At 34.2% G+C, this 22,733-nt stretch overlaps 1 protein-coding gene across 1 annotated transcript in view; it reads right to left on the bottom strand.

Moving 5' to 3' along the window:
- The window catches only part of PPFIA2 (PTPRF interacting protein alpha 2), a 524,056-nt gene that overhangs the window by 215,193 nt on the left and 286,130 nt on the right, over positions 1 to 22,733 (bottom strand). Inside the window, exons 4-5 of the mRNA XM_079140424.1 lie at positions 18,945 to 19,046; positions 5,071 to 5,235 (exon numbers count right to left, since the gene is read on the bottom strand). Coding sequence (XP_078996550.1) covers positions 5,071 to 5,235; positions 18,945 to 19,046 — 267 coding nt within the window. The remainder of the gene's footprint in view (positions 1 to 5,070; positions 5,236 to 18,944; positions 19,047 to 22,733) is intronic.

Here is a 22,733-nt window from a genome sequence, read left to right on the forward strand (position 1 = left end):
GCAAATATAGACTATATAAAATATATAAACACCCAGATGCATAAAAATTTTAAAGTTGGAGTTATAATATTATTTTTCAGTTAAAAATCAAAGGCCAGTAATATCCCATTAACCTAGAATCTATCATTAGGAATAAAAATTCTCAACTGGACATTTTACTACTAAATTATGATTACATGTATATTCGGGTTATTGTGTACACTCAACTCCTGAAATACATCTTAAATAAGCAAGGAAAATAACTGAGTGGGGTTTTAACATTAATTATATTTTGTTATGCTTCAATTCTCTGAAAAGTAATAATACATGCATAAATGAACATTTAATATAAAATACAGTTGCATGGAATCTTTCTAGCTGTGTCAGATCAACTGCTAACTTTCTGAGTTATTAGACAAATGTCTAGTTGTTTGTAAAATGCATATAATTAATACTGATTAATAACTAAACAATAAATATTTGGAAATTTTTGATAATTTGACTTGGAGAATTTTCTAAATGAAGAACTTGGATAGATATAACAGAAGCAATTATCCTAAAATCATGAAAATGAGTAGGGTAACCAGTATGAGGAATGCAGATATCAAAAAGGTCTTAACAGATATGACTGATGATTATGAAGTTTCATGCCCACTTCCTAAAATGCCAACCATGAAGTATGGGTGTTTTAAGATGGTCTAGGAATTCTGGCTAATGAGAACAGCAATGCAATGTCACAAAATACATGTTAATTCTCTCTGCATGCAACACTGATCAGATCATACTGGAGTTCTGTAAAGGGTTAAGGTGCTAACTTCAAAAGACATTGATGCACTGGAATGTTTCCAACAGAGTCACTCAAGTCACATAAAGAGTGATTGAATTCAGGCTCTATTGTAGGTTAAAACAGCTACTTGACTTTTGCTAAACTGAAAATAGGATAGAAACTATTCTAATCTGTATTCTATTTACCACAAGTGAAGCATTTTATAGTCTTATTATTTCGAACCTTCAGGGAATAAAAATTATTGAGCTTATAAAACACTATGAAAATAGAATAATCATCCCTCAATAAATTTAGAGATGTTTTTACAAACTATATTACCCAGAAAGCAATGAATCTAAACTGTCTTCATAAGCAAGTAAAACATGATCTCTGTATATATATTGGATTAACAATATGAATTTAAAAATTGATGCTGTAAATATCAATAAAGTATTTATGCTTTACTCACATTTTCATGAGGATGAATTATTCTCTGTACTTTTAATTAATGGACAAGACTCAGAAAACTGAAACAAGTGAGCTTCATCTTGCTTTTATCTCTGCTAAACTTGGAAAGGAGAAGAGGGAGGGATCCAAAGGAGTAATCTTTCTAGGCCACAAAGAATTCTAACATTTTACTTGATGTACATGGCTTGAACTGCACTGATGGAAAAAAATAGTCTCTCTGACAAGACTTTTAGCTTTTTCTCTGCTCTGAGCATTGCACTAGCAGAGAACATTGTAGTTATCTTTGTTTTTCACATTTTTTTTTCTTCTTGGAAGTTAAACATGCTTGATAAAATTAGAGTTTAAATATTTTTTCAGTTGATATAGCCCTATTTTTAACTTCTTCTGATTTTTAAAAAATGATTGAACCACTTTAATTAATGTGTTGTCTGTATAATCTTTCCCTTAAAATAAATTGATTAGTTATTTGTTAAACTATAGGAGGAATAACTCTCAACTCTATATTATTTATTTATCTATAGAATTTTTTGGTTTTCATTTCATCTGTTATATCTGCTTTCTTCAAAATAGTATGAAAAATACTTAGAAAAGCTCTTTTCAAAAAGATGCTTCAGGTCACAAAAAATTTTATCCCTGAAGATTTATATAAAACAAGTCCCTGAACATGACAAATGTGTTTCAGGATGAAGAGACATCTTGATGGAAGAAGCGCACATTCCAAATTGAAATAATGGTATGGCAGGGTATCATTTTGGGAATTATCAGTCCTATAACACAAAATTTTTGTGAGGAAATCTCTTCAGAGTAGCAGTCAAATCATTTTGACACTGCGATATTAGATCTTGGAAGTATAAGTGGGAGGCATGTGTAATTACTGTTTTGAGTTACATTGCCCATATATGTCTAATACTTCTGGTTTTTAATAATCAATGATTTCTGAGTAATTAAAAAACACATGGATATTTCTCATTTCCTCCAGCCCTGGTAAACTTGTAGAGGGTGATGTCAAGATTACTGTTGATCTCAGTTGATAGTGAAAATTCTTCCCAATAACTCAGTGGTTGTAAAAATAAGTGAATATCAATAATGAAGACTATCAATCAGTGTTATTGTCCACATCGATGTTTAATCTCACATAGTTTATTTAGTTATTCATACTCTAAACCTTCTGTAATAAAGTTGGTAGTTTCTTATTCCCAACACATCTTCTCCATACCTTTTATCCGTGTTATAGCATAATTTAGCCATAATGCTTAGATTAGAATCTTGCAATTGCTTGTTTATGTCTGTAATTTTGTCCTTCCCCATCTCCATAAGAAGCCGTGAGCTACTATTATTTGGGAAAACTGTCTACAGAGGGACTTAGGCACACAGTAATTCCTTCATAAAGTAAATTCTATTTAAACAAATATCTAGATCAATAGTGATGGCAAGGTCTACTTAGTTTGAAAGTTTTAGCAAAATGTTGAAATTTACTCATGTTAATAGTAATATTTATTAACATTAATTGAGGACTTTAAATATGCTATGCACTGATTAAAAGTTTTGTATGCTAGATCATATGACAGCCTCATGATAACACTGAGGTAGTTACTATCATACACTTCAAAAGAAGAAGAAACAGATGCTCAAAGAATTTGGATCATTTGTCCAGGTCTGTATATTCCAGAGTTCAAGTTCATAACCTTCTTCCTTCAGGCTATTAAACATTACATTAACTGATAATCTATTCAGTTGCCCCTAAACTAACCAATGACCAGTGTGCTTCCATTGAGTTAATACTATTATAAGCTCCTAGGGCCATATTAAAGAATACTTCATTTAGTTATGCTAAGCTCACTTCTGTTTAGCAAATTATTTCTAGATTCTAAATTGTGAAACAACCATTTTCTTCTTAAGTGAACTCACATCATCAGGGTATTTGTCTTAAATGCTGTTTCTCTCAGTTCTGATAAATATTTTTCTTTACAAAAGCATCCTCAAGTGATGCCACAGTGCTCATAGGGAACATCCCAAATCACACATTTTCTAGTACCTTTGTTTGTTACTCAAAACTGTTAAGCCAGGTGTGGTTTTGACTGCCTGTAATCTAGTGGCTTGGGAGGCTGAGGCTGGAGGATTGCAAGATCAAGACCAATCTCAGCAATTTAGTGAGGTGCTAAGAATTTAGCAAGGCCCTATCTCAAAATAAAACATCAAAAAGGACCAGGATGTGGATCAGTGGTTAAGTGCCCCTGGTCTCTGGTTTGAATCCCTGGCACAAAAAAAAAAAAAAAAAAATAGAGAGAGAGAGAAACTGTTAAATTTTCTCAGAATCAATCATGTTCTTCTTATAGCTCTGGGTTATATTGTGTGTTAGTCATGCTGCTCAGTGTTACTTTCTCTGCTCATAAACAAAAACAAAACAAAACAACAACAAAAAGCTCATTCTTTAATTTTCAAATCAAATATCAAATATCACTCCCTTTTGAAGACATTCTCGACTTTCTTGTCTGTCAAGTAGAACTTGTCACTGCCTTTCTGCGAATTTATATTATATTGTACATATCTGTTTTTGGTATTGCCTGTTATTGATATATGAATCTCCAGTCCTATGAACTACTCATTCATAAGAAGAATGCCTTTTTTATATTTATGTGCCAAATAAGTGCCAAGGAGCCTGGCACAAAGTAAATATTCTATCGTGTCTTACAAATTTTTAACAATGCCTTTTTGTGATAAAAGAGGAAATATAATATGAAACTAAACATTAGACATATTAAATGATTATTTGATATTATGTTTAACATAGATCTTTATATAATATCCATTTATCTTTTATTCAAAATTATTCATATACTAGTTGCCTCTCATGGCTAATATGAAAAACGAGATACAATTTCTTCTTAATCATCTAGAAGACAGAATTATAGTTATCCTTATGCACATACTCCACATAATTCCCTTCTCTAAGAACATCTGAAAGACTGATGATAAAAATATATAGGTATATAAATATTAAATGGAACAAAAATATCTGCATGCTCAAAAATTAGATATAACTGGGCAATAATCCCTAGTTTGAATTTTAATCCTCAAACTTGTCATTTATTTTATAATAAAGTGCCCCAATTCCCACTGTACTAAATCCCAAAGCCTTATTAATTTTTAAAGTTCATTCTTTGAAATTTCACAAAATTGAAATCATAAACCTTACTAATCTCCAAAGGATATTATCATCATATTGGCTTATATATGTCAGTAGAACTTATTTGAGTAACAACTAAGAGAAGCTTAGAGCTACTTTTAAAAAGACCTAAAAGCAAGTTTTCCTTCTAATACCTTATGCTTTTACATGCAGAAACTCTTAAAATATATATTTGAAACTAAGATATTAGAGACCCAACAAAATGGAATGCTTCTAATATGAATGTCTAGAAGTTAAAGTACACCCAATTTGCACTACAAAATAGGTGTAATTTTCGGTTAGTGGTCTCTTATTTTGGCATCTATAGACATGCACTTCAGAAAGAGAAAGAGTGGGGTTGGAAGAGAGAGAGAGAAAGAGACTGAATGACATTACACAATATTAAATTTCAAATGGCCATCTGCACTAGGGCCATAATGTACCATAATAGAGGTATAATTTGAATAAGCCACAGATTCAGTGGTATAAAGAAAGAATATGGTCATGAATATTACAAAGATATACACAATAACACATTTCCATTTTTAAAAGTGGTTTTTCCATGTAACTCAAATGAGTTCCTGTAAACTGACTGGCTTTAGGAGTCACATGAGTCAGTGGATGAAGACAAGGACCTTCATGCTAATGACAAAAGCATGGGTCAGCTTGAAATCGTTTGTTCATACTGTACCTTTTCATCCAAGGCCTTGTGGTGCTCAAATAAAGATTTCAGCGCCTTGAGAACCTCAACTTCGCTGGACACTCCTGAGGGTGACTGCGCTTGCCGTTTTACCACCGTCATTCTTAATGACCTTTCATGCCGTGACACAAGGCACTCCAAATGCTCCAGTAGCAGCTATGGGATTTAACAGAAAATGAGACTGTCTTTTGGGTACAATAACTGATTCTACCTTCAACTATTTCAGGTTTACCAAGTACCCAGTAATAACCTGAGGTTATACAACAGGAAACAACTTAGTAACACAATGCTGTCTAAATCAGACTTTATAAAATATTTCAAAGTCAAATTTACATGTCAATCATATGACAAGTTAACAAGTTGCTGAATTTAAAAATACAATGCACATCTTTAGTAGATTTAATAATTTCATTATAGGTTCTACAGAAATAGAATGCTTGAAAAAATATGCATGATCTAATATGATAATTATTAAACAACATTTATTCCTTAGCTAAATATAGGGTACCTGATAATTTTTTAAGAGAAGAGTATCCAAAGTCAAATTTCATTTTATTTATATTTGATCATTTAAAATTTTTTGAGTTGAAGAAAATGAGCATAATCATCAAGATGATTGGTTTAAATTATGGTGATAATTTTATTCACAATTAATCTTCATATGACATATGAAATATATGCAACCAATTGTATTTTAGTAACTGAGGTTCCCAGTGGTCATTTGGGAAAGGGAGGCTACGAACATAACTGAAGTGTCCCTGTTGGAACCCACACCAAGAGCAGCCTTGCACCAAGGCATTTGCAATGCCAAATGTGAGGGGAGAGTGCAGTGAACCCTTCTGGACTGTTCCAGGCTCTATATTCTCTGTTTGCCAGAAAAGGCTTGTTTTAAAATGATTTTTGAATTGGGGTTTCACATTTGTTTTTTTTTTTTAAAAAGGAGTTCTGCTGCTAAAAACAAAGATGCATAAGAAGAAAAATAAATTACTGGGTCATTATCAGTTATTACAATTCTATTTGTGAAGAACCACAAACAACTGGTAAGTTTTGTGAGAGAGATCTCCAGAAGAACAGTGAAGAATGTGTACTACAAGTAGTATTTTTACAAAATAAAGGAAAAACTAAAGTGGAAATTGAACAAAAAAAAAAAAAAGGGAAATACAGATACAAGATGTAAGGAAGGAAAGAAAACAATTTTCTTTTTCTCAGGCATTAATATCAATGAAATATTTTGGTTTTGCATAATAAACTTTCTATTTAATGTTGCATGTTACTATCACATTTCTTAGTGTTTAATAAGTTAAAATTACCTACATTCATTGGCACTAATTATGGATCAGTGTTGGAAAACTTTGCCTGTTATTGACACAAAAGAATACAAGTGTCTAAGATCCTAAACACAGATCAGTAGTTAATAGTCAATTTTAAGGTTCTAAATAATAGTAGAGGTTAACTATCCCTAATCCAAAATTCCTGTAGATGCTCAACTGGTAATCTACACAAATATTCCAGAATTGAGAAAGTCCCAAATCTGAAAAACATTTTGATCCAAGCATATCAACAAGGGATACTAACCCTGTATTAATTTATCTGTGCAAAGATGACATAATCTTTCAAATAACTTTCCATTTATAATTATTTACTTTCCAATTACAATTATGGTATTCTACTCTTTTGTAGTCTAAAGATCCAAGATTGGCTAAATCCAATCTGTTTTACATGGGCGGTGGGGATAGGGATTTGCATGAACTTTGCCTGTTTTCTGACATCATCTGGTGTCAGTCTTTCCCTGACAAACTATGTACCATCCACACTAGCCTATTTTAAGTTCCTCAAATGCCAAGAATTTGAACATGCTGTACCCTCTGCCTGGAGTACTCTCCTTCTGGCTCCTCATTTGGCCAGTTCCTTCTCATCAAGTCTCATATTACCCTTTGCTGACAACTCTGTGTAAGTAGGTCTCTCCCCTTTCCAGGCTGCATTAATCTATATTTCAACCCTCTACTTCTTTTCTAAATAATATATCACAGTAAATAATTTTTACAATAGTTTTGTTAGATTCCATTCTATCTTTTCATTGGAATATAAGCTCCATGAGGTCATTAGTGTCTGCCTTTTCCATTTTGATTCTTTTTGTACTCAAGTGTCAGTTTAGTTCCTGACACCTAAGGTGTGCAATACATATTTGCTGAATTAATTTTAAATAATGAATAAATTAGGTTAATTTCCTGTGTGTCTCCTGGCCTATATTAGAGTTAAACCCATGCCCAGTTAATCAACATTGTTATATACAGGTATGTTTCAATCAGTTAATATAAAGAAACAAGTTTTATGATACAATAAAATTCCTTTCCCAACTGTGAAAGGAAGTGTGTTGGTTTATACAGTAGTTGTATAAATATTTGAGCATCTAATATTACATGACATAGAGCAAGATAAACGTATAAGATAATACCCTGTAGGAAAATAACCATAAGGAGGTATTATAATGAAGCTACAGAGAACATCTCTTAGTGATGTTCCAAATCTTTTCATCATACTCTTTACAACATTTGGCCAGTTCCTTACATTGCAAATTCTGTCTTGCCAACAGAGTACAAAATAAAAAACAACAACAACAACAAAAACAACAATAACAAAAAAAAACCCACACAATTTAAGCCTTTTTTAAATTTTTAAATTTTTAAAAATTTTTTCAGACTGCAAATTTTAAGCCTTTTGAGTTCCACAATTTTTACTAATAGCACATCCTTGTAAAATGAGTCTTGTGAAGGAATATATTAGGTGAAAACATCCAGTTTGTTCAGTGGGAGTGGCAAAGGAATTATGGACTTGTAACTGAAAAGGAGAAGCAAGCCCCTTACCAGCTTTGCAGAGAACTTCTGGAATTTGGTCCTGAAAGCACTGACTACAAATTTTGTTTTGTTTTGTGAAGTTTTCTAACTGTCCATTAAATAATAACTCTCTGCTTAAACTACTAGATTCACTAGAGTGAATCCTGTTTTCTGCAACTAAGAACATGTTGCCGTTCAAGTGTTCTGCCAGCTGCTACCCATTTTCTTTATAATGGTAACTGTCAAGTCCTGAGACCATTCTCATTATTCCTTAAATGTGTTAGCTTTCTGATCATTGCCACTTTTTCTAGTGTTCCTTCAGGTATAATTTTTGGTGATTTTTATTATTCATTTAGATGATTCTTCCCACATATTGTCCTCTAAATTTCTAGACTTCATTACTTTAATGGTCTCAATTTCTACCTTATTTCACTCACATTCAGAGTTCCACTACAGACCCTGCTGTTATCAGTAAGTGCAATTCTTCTATGATTTTTGAATTTATAATCTAACACACAGCACTACCTTTTAGCTCACCCGTTTAATGCTCAAACTAAAAATACTTTCACTTTCAGTCCCTTTATCATAGGAATTTGTTATTGCCTCTGATCACACTCACACCCTCACTGTCTCTTTACTTAGTCTAAAATGTACAGTTTCATCTTTATAATCACTTGTTTTTATGTTCCCTCAACTTCCAGAATCTGACCACTTGCCACTACATCCATTGCTCCCACCTGAGTCTAAGATCCATTGTTTCCCAGTGAATTATTTTAATAATAGCTTCTTAATTGGTTCTCCTGCTTTCATCCTTTCACCCAGCAGGTTACTCTCCAAACACTGTTCAAGTTAAAACATAAGTCAGGTCATTTATGCCTCTGCTCCAATTCTCAGCATCTTCTCGTCAGGCTTACATAAAAGCCAGAGTCCTCACAGGACTCTGCTGTAAATTATCTGCTCTCATTCATTCTTTTTCATGCTCCTTCAGGACAGGTGTACGAGTTTCCTTGCAGTATTTTCTTTGCTTATTGAGTTTTGCTTGTAACATCCCTGTCTATATATTAGGCCCTGTGTACTTGGTTTCTCTCCCTAAAACATTCGCTTTCAGAGACCATTTTATTCCATGACCCCTTACATATTTTTACTCAAATGTCATTTTTGGGCAAGGCTTTCCTGGATGACTTCTTCTACAGCTTGCCTGCTCATCTTTTGCATCTGTCCCTATCTAATGTACTATTTATCTTGTGCTGATCTTATTTACTGTTTAAATCCCCTCAATTAATATAAGGCCCCTGAAGAAAATTTTCTGTATTTTGTTCAATTCTTTACATACAGTGCATAGAAGATGCTCATATGTGTTTACTGAGTAAATAAATAAAACCAAGTAAAGCAAGTGTTTGCATATTTATAGACCACGACTCTTTAGGGAAATGGAAATCTTGGATATGTGGCTTAGAAACATGCAACAGAAGTCATGGTTAGATTAGCTTAATATCAGAAGAAGGAACACTGTCTTTCATGATACATGGAGGAGATATTGTGACTTAAGAGATTACCTCTTCTCTCTTGCTGTGGGGTGTCTGTGAAAGTCAGGCTTTGATGGACTGAGTCATAGCTATATTAGACAAATTTGAAGAATATGGAGAATATGAGGACAATGAGGCAAGGAGAATGCTTTCAACTGTACTGAAAAGTTTACAGAAATAAAATGACAAAATTAAGATTTTCAATTCTAGATCAAGGCTCAGAGAATCCAAGACTTGTTAGGCTGCTCATAGTGGCTTCTTATCGAGGTCCAAGACATACAGACAGAAGATAAAGAGCTTGATCCAAGAAAGTTTACTAAATTACAATATATGATGAATGCATAGATTTACCAGGTGTCTTATTTTAAAGAATCTTACCATAATTCTAAAAAAAAAAAAAAAAAAAAAAAAAAAAAATCTAAAAAAAACCCTACAAAAATTAGAGGAGAGAAGACATTTGCTTGAGTTACTCTGATACATTGAATCCCAATGATTCTCTGCTCTGATGAGGCTGGTCCTTTTTGTCTTCATGACTATGTAATGATTTCATTTAAAGCAGATATCTTATAAAAAAAAGTTTTTGGTCGTCGTCTTCCACCTCAAAAATCCCTTCCTGCCTGCAGATTTTCAAGTAGAAGATGTAGGGAAATATAACACAATCTAACTTAAGAAGAGAAAGCTTCCCAGTAAAAAGAATTGTGTGAGTTTGCTAATTTGTGTTCTCAGAAGTCTGGCAATGTATGTAGAAATTGATGCTAATAGTGCTGAGAAGGAAGAGAAGAGCAAAAACATATCTGGCTTTTTGCCTCGGTTGCTAGTTCTAGCTTGGCAGCCGGGCATATGCACTGTGGCATCTTCAGTACCATGGCTGCCATCCATGTCGCAGGGGCTCCTTCTTTGCTCATATGCACCACTCTGGCTACACACTCCACTGCCATAGCCACCATCCTGGAGAAGCTAGCCAAGGTCAGTAAAAATCAAGGTGACCCAAGAAAATGGCTCCTTCTCTGAAGGAGGTAGAAAAAGGGCAAAGATGAGGAAATCTTGAAAGATGATGACAGCAGGAAAGAAGTTGTCAGTTCTCAGAGTAAAGGCAGGAAGGCTACCAGAACTTAGACAAAGAAGGTGGCAGTCTCTCCAACAAAAATGGTTGCTATTGCCATATTAACTGAAAAAGCAGCTGTCACCTCAGGCAAAAAGGCAGCAACCACGTGGGCCAGGAAGACAGTTATCCCAGTCAAAGCAGTTGGCTGGCAAGAAGGCAGCCACATTAGGTCAAGTGTTGGCAGCAAGTGCTGGGAAGATCGGAGCTGTAACCCCAGCCAAGTGGGCACAGAATGGAAAGGATGTCAAGAAGGAAGACGATGATGGGGAGGGTGTTGGCACCCATGAGGAGGAGAATGATGATGGAGAGTGGATGATGGTGGGTGTGACCAGTAGCTGCTGCCCTTCCTCAGGGCACAAAGGCAAAAGCAGGAAGTCAAGAAAGATGAAGGGGATGCTGATAATGGAAGGAAGACAATGCTGAAGAAAAACTCACGGAGACCACAGCAGCCAAAGGAAAGAAGCTCCTGCAAGAGCTGTTCCTGTGAAAGCTAAGAGTGTGGAGGAGGAGGAGGATGGAGAGGAAGGGGAGAAGGAGGAGGAGGAGAAGGAGGAGGAAGAGCAGAGCAAGGAGGAGGGGAGGAGGAAGAGCAGGGAGAAGATAAGAAAGAGAAGTATAAGGAGGAGGGAAAAGAACCTGTCAAAAAAGCATCTGGAAAATGAAAGAAGAAATTATCAAGCAGAAACTGGCTCTGGGAGCCAAGAAACAGAAAGTAGAAGCCACAGAATTAGCTCCATCTTCCAATCTTGTTGTAGGAAACCTGAATTCTAACAAATCTTCTCCTGAATTGAAAATGTGATCTTTTTGCTAAAATGGCTCTTGCTGTTGTGGATGTCAGAATTGGTATGAGTAGGAAGGTTTGCTGTGTGAATTTTGAAATTGCTGGAGGTCTGAAAAAAAAAAAAAAAAAGCCTTGGAAGGCACTGGTTTAAAAATCTTTGGCAATGAAATTAAACTAAAGAAACAAAAAGGAAAAGACAGTAAGAAGGATAGAAATGCGAGAATGCTTTTGGCAAAAAAGAAAAAAAAAGTCTCTCTTACAGTCAAGCAGGTCGAATTAAGAGAAGCATTTGAAGATGCCATGGAGATCAGATTAGTCAGCAAGAATGGAGAGAGCAAAGGAATTGCTTATGTTGAATGTAAGACAGAGACTGACAGAGAGAAAACCTTTGAAATAAATCAGGGAGCAGAGATCTACAGTCAATCCATTTCCCTGTATTACACTGAAGAGAAAAGTCAAAGTCAAGGCTACAGAGGCAGAAAGAATAGCACTTGGAGTGGTAAATCAAAAATGCTGGTTTTAAGCAACCTTTCCAACAGTGCTGGAGAAGAAACTTTTCAGGAAGTATCTGAGATGCCAACTTTTATCAAAATGCCCTAGAACCAAAATGACAAATCTAAAGGATATGTGTTTATAAAACTTGCTTTATTTGAAGGTACTAAAGAAGATTTAAGTCACTTTCATGCAAGAGAAGTTGAGGTCACAGCATTCAGGGTGGAGTTGCAAGGACCCTGTGGATCATCCAATGCAGGAAGCCATCCATCCAAAATTTGTTTGTCAAAGGTCTGTCTGAGGATACCACTAAGGAGACACTAAAGGGATCATTTAACAGTTCTATTGAAGCAAGAATAGTCACCAACCAGGGAACGGGAACTTCTAAAGGATTTGGTTCTGTAGACTTCAATCATAAGGAAGATGGCAAAGCTCCCAAGGGGGCCATGGAAGGTGGTGAAATTGAGGGAAAGGATGTCATCTTGGACTGGGTCAAGCCCAAGGGGTGAGGTGGTTTTGAGGGTTCCCATAGGAGCTTTGGAGGCTGAGCAGAGGAGGATGAGGCAGATTTGGTTGCAGAGACCAGGGAGACTTTGGAGGGCCAGAAGGCTTCTGAGGAGGCAGAGAAAGAAGAGGAGGACAAAGAGGAGGAGGCCACAACCCACAAGTAAAGAAACCTAAATGGTTTTCTTTAGTCCCACTGTTTTCCCTCTTCTATTTGAAAGAAAGGACTCTGACATTTTTCCTATGCCTACAGAAGGTAGAACCTTCTGAGGATATTCCAGGAGAGTATGCAGACCTGGAGTGTACTTGGAAATCAAAATAAACGGCATATCAAAGGTGATTTCCCTGTTGGTTTTGACTGGATATTCATGTGAAATTTTTGAGATGAGTAATAGAGCTAGACCTTATCTGAAAATTGCGAAATTATGTTGTTTCATTTCATGTACGAAACCATATTTTTTTCCTATAAAGTTTTTCCCTCTTTTGCATTGGGGGGTTGTAAAGGAAGCAGAATGCATTATTATTATTTTTGCTTTGATGACTTTAGGGCAAATTACAATTCCTAAACTCTGGTATTGGAAAATAAAAGGTTGTTCTGTTAAATTAATCAAATAATCTGGATTTTACTTTGATGTCAGGCATCATGAAGTGGCTGTAACTGTTTGCTCTACTGGTTGTGTCAACTCAGTAGTGACCTAGAATATGTAAATAAATACTAGGAATTCTTTGGGAATAAGGTAGAAGGAAACTGATAATTTATGGAGCTAGTAATTCATGAGTATAGTTTACCCCCTAGGTAGTTCCTTTGAGATGATGAAAGCATCTTCTCTCAGTCATTGTGAAATATATTGTAGGAAGAGAACCCAGAACCCACAAAATACCAGTAACACTATTATGGCTGCTACTTGAGGTATTAGCATTATCTGTGGTGATTTGTAAAAATTAGCCCAGAGTTTTGGAATCTTTGTTACTAAGAGGTGAGGGGCTATATCCCCTTTGCTTGAATCTGGGTGGACCTTTGAATGTTTTGAAAAACAGTTTGGTGTATTACATTTCATTTTGTGACTTCTGAGCCTAGATCTTAAAAGGCCAGGAAGCTTCTACCTGAATTGAAATTTAACAAAAACAGGACTTCACATACCAGACATGTAGATAGACACAGTGACTAGGGATTATGAATCTTCTCATTTTTTTCCTTGAAGAAAAAGTTGATATTGTTATTATTATTATTTTTGTCTAAAAAGAGAGTTGTATTGTTGGGTAGATAACTACTATTTAAATTTTAAATAAGGAAAATGGAAATTACAAAAATGGATTGTAGTAGAGATTTTTCCATTTATGGCTGTTCAAAATGTTTGAACTTATCCTTTATATTTGATGGTTCCCCACATTCTGAATCCCACCTTCCCAATCCAGACTCTAAGAAATAGTTCTTGGCTACGTTCACCACGAGGTGGCAGACATGAATCAGTCAACCATGAACCACCTCCATTAGCTAGATCTGAAATGGGACAAGAGGAAGAAACATGCTGGGCAGGGGGATCCATTTTGCTGATTTACTGTAAGTGGGACTGCAGGTGTGAGAAAAGCTTACAAGGCTAAGAAATATAGAAAATGCTTGGAAACTTAGAGATTTCTTATATGTCTTAAGTAATGCCTTTTCAAAGATTAAAACAGCTGAGTTATATTCTATTTTGGACAATTAGGAGCTCTCCTCAACAAGACAATGAAAAAAATGCATTATTCACTGAACAATTTAACTTGTACTAAATACTACTCTATACCTAGTGAAATATTCTACATAAAACATGCTTAATACTTTTGAATCAAATTAATGATAATCATAAATGGACTGGAGATTGTAGTAAAAAATGATATTATCTGGCACAGATCTACAGTCTCTAAGGTTACAAATGAAGATATATGTTCTTTTGGCTCTTTGAGCAGCACAATGGTGGTTGGGCAACATATAAAACAAGTACTTTATAAGAGGAAGCAAAAAGGGAGATGGGAAGAATGTGATTGATTCATTTTCTCAGAGAGATTGCTGTGTTGTGAAAACACCTGCTATGTTTAATATAAGAAATATCGAGAAGCCTTAATCATGAGATTAAGAAACCAAAATTTCATCTAATGGCCTCAAAGGTCATGTGTTTGAAGCAAACCTGAGTTATATGCAGAATGATGAAACTGAATTTAGAAAATTCAAGCTAATTTACTAAGGATGTTCAGGGCAAAAACTGCATGTTTAACTTCCATGGCATGTATCTTACCCATGATAAAATGTGTTCCATGGTCAAAAACTGGCAGAAGACAATTGAAACTCCTGATGATGTCAAGACTACCAGTGGTTATTGCTTTATCTGTTCTGCATTTGTTTTATTAAAAACCACAATAAGGGCTGGGGTTGTGACTCACTGGTAGAGTGCTTGCCTGGCATGTGTAAAGCACTGGGCTCAAGTCTCAGCACCACATATAAATAAAAGAGTAAAATAAAGGTCTGTCAACATCTAAAAAATATTAAAAAAATAAACCACAATAATCATATGTAGAGTATCTTAGCATAAACATGTCCACCCAATTGGGATGGTAGAAATCATGATCCAAGAGTTGTAGACAAATGACTCGAAAGAAGTAGTAAGTAAACTGTTTCTATATAACACTGGAAAAACAAAACAAAACAAAACAAAAAAACAGAAAAGTCTTGCCAATCTACTTGTTTTCTTCATGATGCCCTTTTTAGGAAAGTAAACATGTATAAGAAGCCCAAGTTTGAACTGCAAAAACTCATGCAACTTCATGGTAATGGTATTTCTGGAAAAGCTACTGGGTATGATACAGATGATAAAGTTGAATAAGGGGAGAGATGTGAACTACCACTCCAAGCAGGTATTTAAAATTCAGATTTTTAACAATGAAAAATAAAAATCTATTTGTGAAAAAAGAAAGGTGAAAAAATTTAAAACATAAGAGGAGGAACTTGTCTAAGATATCACTAACAATGTACTAAATGTATACCTTCACTGGGAGCCATAATTTTAGTCTAACTTCTAAAAACTCTTGCAGAATGTGCTGATTATACGTTCTTTGGTACTCAGAAGACTGCAAGGACTCTGTAAATGACAATCAATCCTATGTCATAATTCCTTTTAAACCAGTATAGCCTACCTATGTGTATACCCCCCCACACCACCACCATCAGGAATTTCTTGCACTAAGTTCTGCCTGAAAAACAAAATATCCTAGGTAATATAAATTCATTAATTTAACTATAATCCTGTAAGAATTTCTAAAACTATAACCTTCATTATATCTAAATTCAACATAACCTTGTGTGCAATTATTTTCAATTACAGATAACATCTGGTAGAAATATACCCTGACTAGTTTGGCTACTGTAATATGTTATACACATGCACACTCATGCAGTAAACTTATCCTCTTTCAACTGCTAGGGGTTTCCTTCTTTGATTGGGTTGTAATTACTGCATATTGGGGAAATATGTTAGAAAAGTATTGTTAACTTTTGTAGCCAGAGGTTTGTCAAGAATAGGACATTTTTCTTTAGTAATAGTAGGTGGCTGAATCCATCTGAACATCAAGATAAATCCTTCTACTCAAGCAAAAGTAAAGCATGGTAAGGAACATTTCCAATGTAATTAAGTCTTTCTCTTTTAGTTTATGACCCATGAGTTTGAATTATCATGTTATTTTAAATGACATTAAGATTGGCTCTCAAAATCATAGCTTATCTTATTTTCAAAGTCATACAATGGTTACATTCTAAAACATTATCAATAATATAAACTCTATTTTGAGATCCTCAGCCAAGGAGAATCCTTGGGAGTGTATCAGGTAAGCATATCACTTAGTACCTTAGTTTTCCTATGAGTTAGGTGGGGATAATGAGGTTGCTGGAAGGATAGAGTTAGTTAAATATATAGAGCATTTAGGAAACAAATGAGCACTTCATAATGCTGGTGACTATATTTTCATTATTGTTACTTTATATGTTAAATAAATGTCATTCAACTCCTATTGAAACTTATATATTCTATTTTCGGAGCAGGTACACTTCATTCAACTGTTCTTTATGAGGGAGGGCCTCTTCTGATCTATAGTTTAAGATGATACTCAAAATTAATACAATTATCCCTGTTTAATCAAGAGTCCCCTTGTGGACTTTCTGTGTTATTCATCTCAATTCATGAACATATGCTTACTCCTCGATCTAGAGAGTCAGTACCCTAGAAACTAGAACACTGAATCTACTTTTAAACTTGCTCACAATCTAACACTAGGTAGATATTTACAGAAAAGAAAATCACAGCATGAAGAAGGAGAAACAGCTATAAGTCTATTAACAAAAACAACAACAACAACTTAGTAATACATGGTAGGGCATTTTGAGAAAACATCTGATTTTTAGTCCTGGATGCTTTTTCTTTTGGTGGAGGTGGAGGAGGGTCAGAGGTGGTTATGCAACCTAAGGAGTTGTTATATAATCAGTGCTTTGCACAAGAAAGCTTTCATAAATCTGTTACTTTCACTTAACCAAAAACAAAAATCCTTAGCATCACTGCTATAAGTAAGGTAGAAAACATTTTTTAGACTTATTCGTATTTTCAAAGTAACTATTATTCATGCTTAAAATCAATGACTTCAATTTCCATTGTCCTAAAAGAACTACATATTTCTCCCTCTGAGTCCTGAATGGACATTTCAAGGCTAGCTCAGCTTGCTGCCTGTATTACCTAGGGCTCCTTCCATGGGTAACAGACAAAGACACTCGGGGGCTTCAGAGGATTTAACATGATGAAAATGTTGTGTATGCAGAAACCAAATCTCTAAGTTCTCTGAAATTAGTCACAATTAAGAAGGAATGTCACATACCACACTACAGTGGTCTCTTGGGCAATATTTCCTATAAGTTGTAGTAAATTGTTGAGTTCCTCCATGAATTTAGCTTGAGTGATCATGGCTAACGATGCAGGTTCTGGATGGAGATTGCCTTACCTTTCAAATCCCTTCTCTGTTCTTTCTAACTATATGACTTCTGGGAACTTAATCTGACTTTTTCTGAGTTCACTTGCTTTGTCTGTGAAAGGGAGAAATCATAACACCTCCTTAGGAGTTTAGAAAGGTGTAAAGGGAGGGCAAAAGAAAGGACACACAAAGGAGAAATGCAAACACAGTTAATAAAATTATCTGGTGCATTTTATAGGATATGTTGGAAATATATCTGAAGGTATGCATTTCTGTTCATTCTAAATTTCCTGCTCCTACTTTTTACATTCAGTTGTACTGCATTACATCCCAATTAAAATGTAAAATAATGGAATGCAATAGAATAAATCTCATGACTGAAATAAACTAAATTTGTATGGAATACGGTGCTAAGTTAAAAGTCAAAAGTGGGAAAATATAGAGAGGGAAAGGAAAATAAGAAAAATATTCATCTGATATCTAAAAATATCATCTAAACTGCCTTTGTAATACCCCATTTCAGACAATCCATGTTACCAGTTCATCAAAGTCTCAGTGTAAACCAATTCATATGTATTGTGTGTCTTCTCTTTACCATACAATAAAGCCCTGGTAATAAAGACATAAATTGAGTTTGACCATAAAAGCATTAAGTGTGCAATTCTCTCTCTCATTAGAGCCACAAGCTCACAGTTTGTATTTTTACATTAGTCTCTAAGACCAAGCATAAAATGAATAGGCCATTAATTGTGTTTTATTTTCTCAGAATTAATTAAAGCTATGACACTTAAAATATTTGACCTGCTTACTATTTAAATTGAATTTATATCCACATAAGAAGTGGTTTCTCCTTTCTTTTAGTAGAGAAATGACATGCATTTATGAGTAATGTGGCAATTTGTGTAGCTCATAAAATTTAGTGACTTTCTTCTGAACTAGAAAACATAGTATCTTTGATCAAACTCTGAACTTTAATGTTATATGACATGTAATGGCATTGATGAGTCATGTGGGTTTCGAAAGTAAAACATAGCAACTTCTATGAAATCAGATTTTATGAAATCAAAATGCATATCAGAACTAGAAGTCTCCTTGGAGATCGCAGATATAAAGGATAGGCCTCTTTTAATTGCCGGAGGTCTGTTCTAATGGCTTTCATTTTGAACACCTTTTCTTTTTAAATAAATAATTTGCCGGAATGCATCGAGGACCAAATCCAGGCCAGTCTGTCATAGCAGCACCTCATCATTAAACTCTTACTCCTCTCCCCAAACTCTCTTCCTTTGCCCATGCCTAGCCTCTGAGGTATTACTTTTTTCCCAATCTTTTCAAAGTTTGAAACCCATTATTGAAATACATTCCTTCTTTTTAAAGTCCAATAAAGTAAAGACCAGAAGGAGTAAGAATATTTTCTAAGGCAACATAGTGATTTAGTAGCCAAGACTGTAATTTAGATTTCCTGACTTTTTATTTTGAGTTTTGTAGGATATCCTCTTCCTTTTGTAAAGTAGCTGACTATGAGTAGGTATCTGCTAAAGTATTCCTGAAGTTTTGAAAGTCTTTTTATATACATCCTGCATATACGGCACTGAACTACATATGGAATTAATTCCAAGAAGAGGCTGCTTTATTCTTACGCGTGTGTTATTTCTTTCAGCTTTAAGTTCAGAGATCTCTTCTTCTTTTTCTAGAAGTTGCTCTCGGCAGGCATTCAATTCTTTTGTCAGTGCAGCAAATTCCTGAAAGGGAAATAAAAATGTTTGAAGCTATATTCAAGATATCAAAAAATAAATCAATTTAAGCAGAAAGAGAAAAATGCAAAATAAAAGCTTTTGAGTGAAAAGAATGGGGAAAATTGATCCGGTTGGTATATATTGCTGTTATGAAAGTATCTTGGTTTTTTGTTCAACAAGTGCTAATCCATGATATTTATTATATGTATTTTATTATTATGTAGTGCTTAGATGGGTATATAAACTGTTTTTCAAAAGTATCACATCGCATTAACATAATTTAGCATTTATATAATATTTTATTGCTGGAATGATTTAAGCTTGGCTAATTTTGTGAGTAGCCACCAAATCTTGCACTTTGATTCCCAGATAGCAATATTCAGAGTATAGTAGATCTTGAAACTAACAATACAAACCCCTGCTGAATGTGCTGGAAATTAAGAATTTTGTTTACTAATAAGGTGAAGAATGAGAATCTACCTGTCTTACAAAATAATAAATGTATCAAAAATTTGATAAGATTAGCTAAGATTGTCTTGTGAATCTTTGTATTGCTTTGTCTTTCTGAATGGCAAGTTCCATGTGTACAGTGACCTTGACTAACTAGTCCATGGTTATACCACCAGCATCTCAATTAATGTGGACACTCAATTAATCTTACTTTCAATAAATGAAAATGGGTCAAATTGCAATAAAAAATTGGGGAGTTCTGGAGTAATTCTATGTTCATGGGCTTACTGATACTTTGAAGAGACCTCTGGTAGCTTTCTTTCCCAAACTGCAAGCACAAAACATATGATTATGAATTCACCATTAGCTGGTGAATTTAGACATAGAAAATATTGTTTAGAATACCAGGAAAACTAATTCCACCATTCTGCACTCAAAGTTATAAAAATATTATATAATTGTTTTAAAGAATGATAAACAGATGCCTATTATCATTAAGCCCTTTAGAGTGATCCTCAGTAGTAAAAATGATGCTTAGCAAATATTTGATTATTTGGGAAAACTTAGATACAAGATGAAATGATACTCTCAGAAGTTAAAAAAGAAAAAAATATGGGGAGACAGACTTGGTTAACCTCCATAATTTGCCTCCATAAAGGCAAATTTAGTAAAAAGCAAATTTTAGTAAAAAGGCAAATATGATGATTATGCTAAGCTGGGAAAGGTTTGGGGTTTACATTCTTGTTTTGCTTCAAACTACTTATTTTGCTCCATTTCTTTGAATAGCGTCAACCCAGTGGGTACTTCAAAGACCTCGGAGTAGGCTCTAGGGTTTAGAATCCAGATGAAAGAGTTCATTGTTACATTCTGACTAGCATTACAGATGAATGTTTTCTCCCCTGATTGCTGCCTGCTTAAATGTTGTTGATACTCTGAGCATACTATTTAAGTGGAGAATGGAAATAAGCAACAAGTAAAAAACAGAAAATCCTCTAAAAAATGAAACTTTTATACATTGCATAATTGTAATGGAGAAAAGAAGTGACATATAAAGATTCTATACTGTATGTTGTGAACATACAGGCATTTAAGAATCATCTTATAGTCAAATAACATAATATTCACTAGGGTGAATATTCACTAGGGATATAAATCAGATCTGTATATTTAAGACTATACCAGTAAACAAACAAGCAAACATGTATCAATGTCTTTCTAGGGGTTAGCTTGAAATAAAAATAAATAGAAAATAAATAGAAATAAATAGAAAAAAAATAAATAGAAATAAAAATTTCAGAATTTTATTATTAGATCTCCAGTGGTGAAATTATGAATGATTTCTGGTTTTTACTTTCCCCTTTTATGTTCCCACTATCCAAACTTTGAAAAAGAAGAAATAGTTTTTTTTTTTTTCTCTTAGAGAATAAGAGAAAAATAAACCCATAAGTGCATGGAAATGAGCATGCATCTGAAACACAGGATGGAAATTAGTCAAATGTTATTGGTAACAAAGAATTTGACATTTTTTTCCTCATCATGGCACTGATTCTAAGCAGGTCATTTAATGCCTGAATATAGATTTTATATATATATATATATATATATGTATGTATATATGTATATGTGTGTGTGTGTGTTGTGTGTATGAAGCTACCAAGCCATATAGAGTGAGTTATCTCTGAGCATAATTCTCCAGATTGCAAGTTCACTGTTCTTCTATCGTATCACTTTGAACCTATTGTTCACTGGGTTTATATGACTCAGCTTTGGAGTGCATTTAGCAGTCTCCATTTTGCTAATCTGAAGCATCAAACAACCATTACCCCAATTATATTGCATGATCTCCCTTAATTAATCCAATGGGAGTGTGGGGAGCTAGGAGACCCAAGCGAGGGCAACCAATGTTAGAAAAGCATGTCCTACACATCTGGAGCTGTGAGAGATGCAGATTTCAGACATGCAGACACAGTGAAATTAACCATCAAACATTTTTATAGCTTTATTTTGACATTTTTTCTTTTCCAAGCCTGCTTCTCCATTTTTACTATCAATATGAACTAGTATCATCTTGTAAAAAACAATAATAACACCAAATATATAGTTAGCATTGAGTCATTACAAAATACCAGAAATTCTACTAAACAATTTGTATCTTGTTAACTTATTATATCATTAATCCTAATAACATCTTGTTACAAACTCTAAAAACTCACTGAGGCCTAGATAAGTCATTTGCCCAGTTACACAGTTAGTCAATGCTGGAGGAGGCATTGAACTCAGACAATTTATCCTGGGTTATTTATTTTTCTCCTGACCACAGTTTTTTCCCTTCTAAATTGTTCTTCCTTCATTCTTTGTAAAAGTTATCTTGCCCAAGTTTCCAAAACATTCAGAGCTTTCTACTACCAAACACATCAAGTTAATTAGACTTTTTTAGTTTTTAAAATCAAAATATTCAAAAAAAGGTCCTTTAAAAATTAACTATTACAGAATAATAGCAACCACTTTAATTTTAAACAGGTGGCATTTTGTTGTCTTATGCTCTGTGCTAAATATTTGACATTAATTACTCCAGTTTTCATTTTTATTTTTCAGATGATGATATCAAAGTTTAGTAGGGATAAATAATTTGTTTAAGGTAACAAAGGTAAAAATCACCCACCCTGATTCCCAACTTTTTTCTTTGCAACACTGTCTCCATCTGGCTGAAAATGGAAAATCTCTTAGGATATGTATCCTTAATCTTCCATCCATACAACAGGTATTAGGATTTTCCACATACCATACCCTAAGCTAGGTGCTGAAGGTAGAAAGGTAAGTTAGAGATAGTTGCTTCATTTGACTTCTTAGGGCTTTCAGAATTCACATTTAAGACATCTCATGGATTTCCTTTCTAAACAAGAACTCAACACCCACCACCAAAGTGCCACACACAGATTCATACTGTTCAACTATTAATACTACTAATTATGCCTCTTTAAAGTCTCTTATTAGAAAGTCCATTTTCTGCAATAGATTTCACTTTCCTGTTTCTATTTCTACCTTTCTATTTTCTCATCTACTTTTTCTGTTCCTCCCATATATTAGCCTCTCTAATTCATTTTTTAAAGTATCATTCTGTTTTTGTTAATGCTCCATAATACTTCATGGCATTGTGTTTACAATAACTGAGTTTCATGTTTATCTCCCCTCAGTAAACAATATGTCCCTTTAAGGCAAGATGATTTTATTTATTTTTATATA

Source organism: Sciurus vulgaris (genome assembly GCF_902686455.1).
Source record: "Sciurus vulgaris genome assembly, chromosome: 5".
NCBI lineage: Eukaryota > Metazoa > Chordata > Mammalia > Rodentia > Sciuridae > Sciurus > Sciurus vulgaris.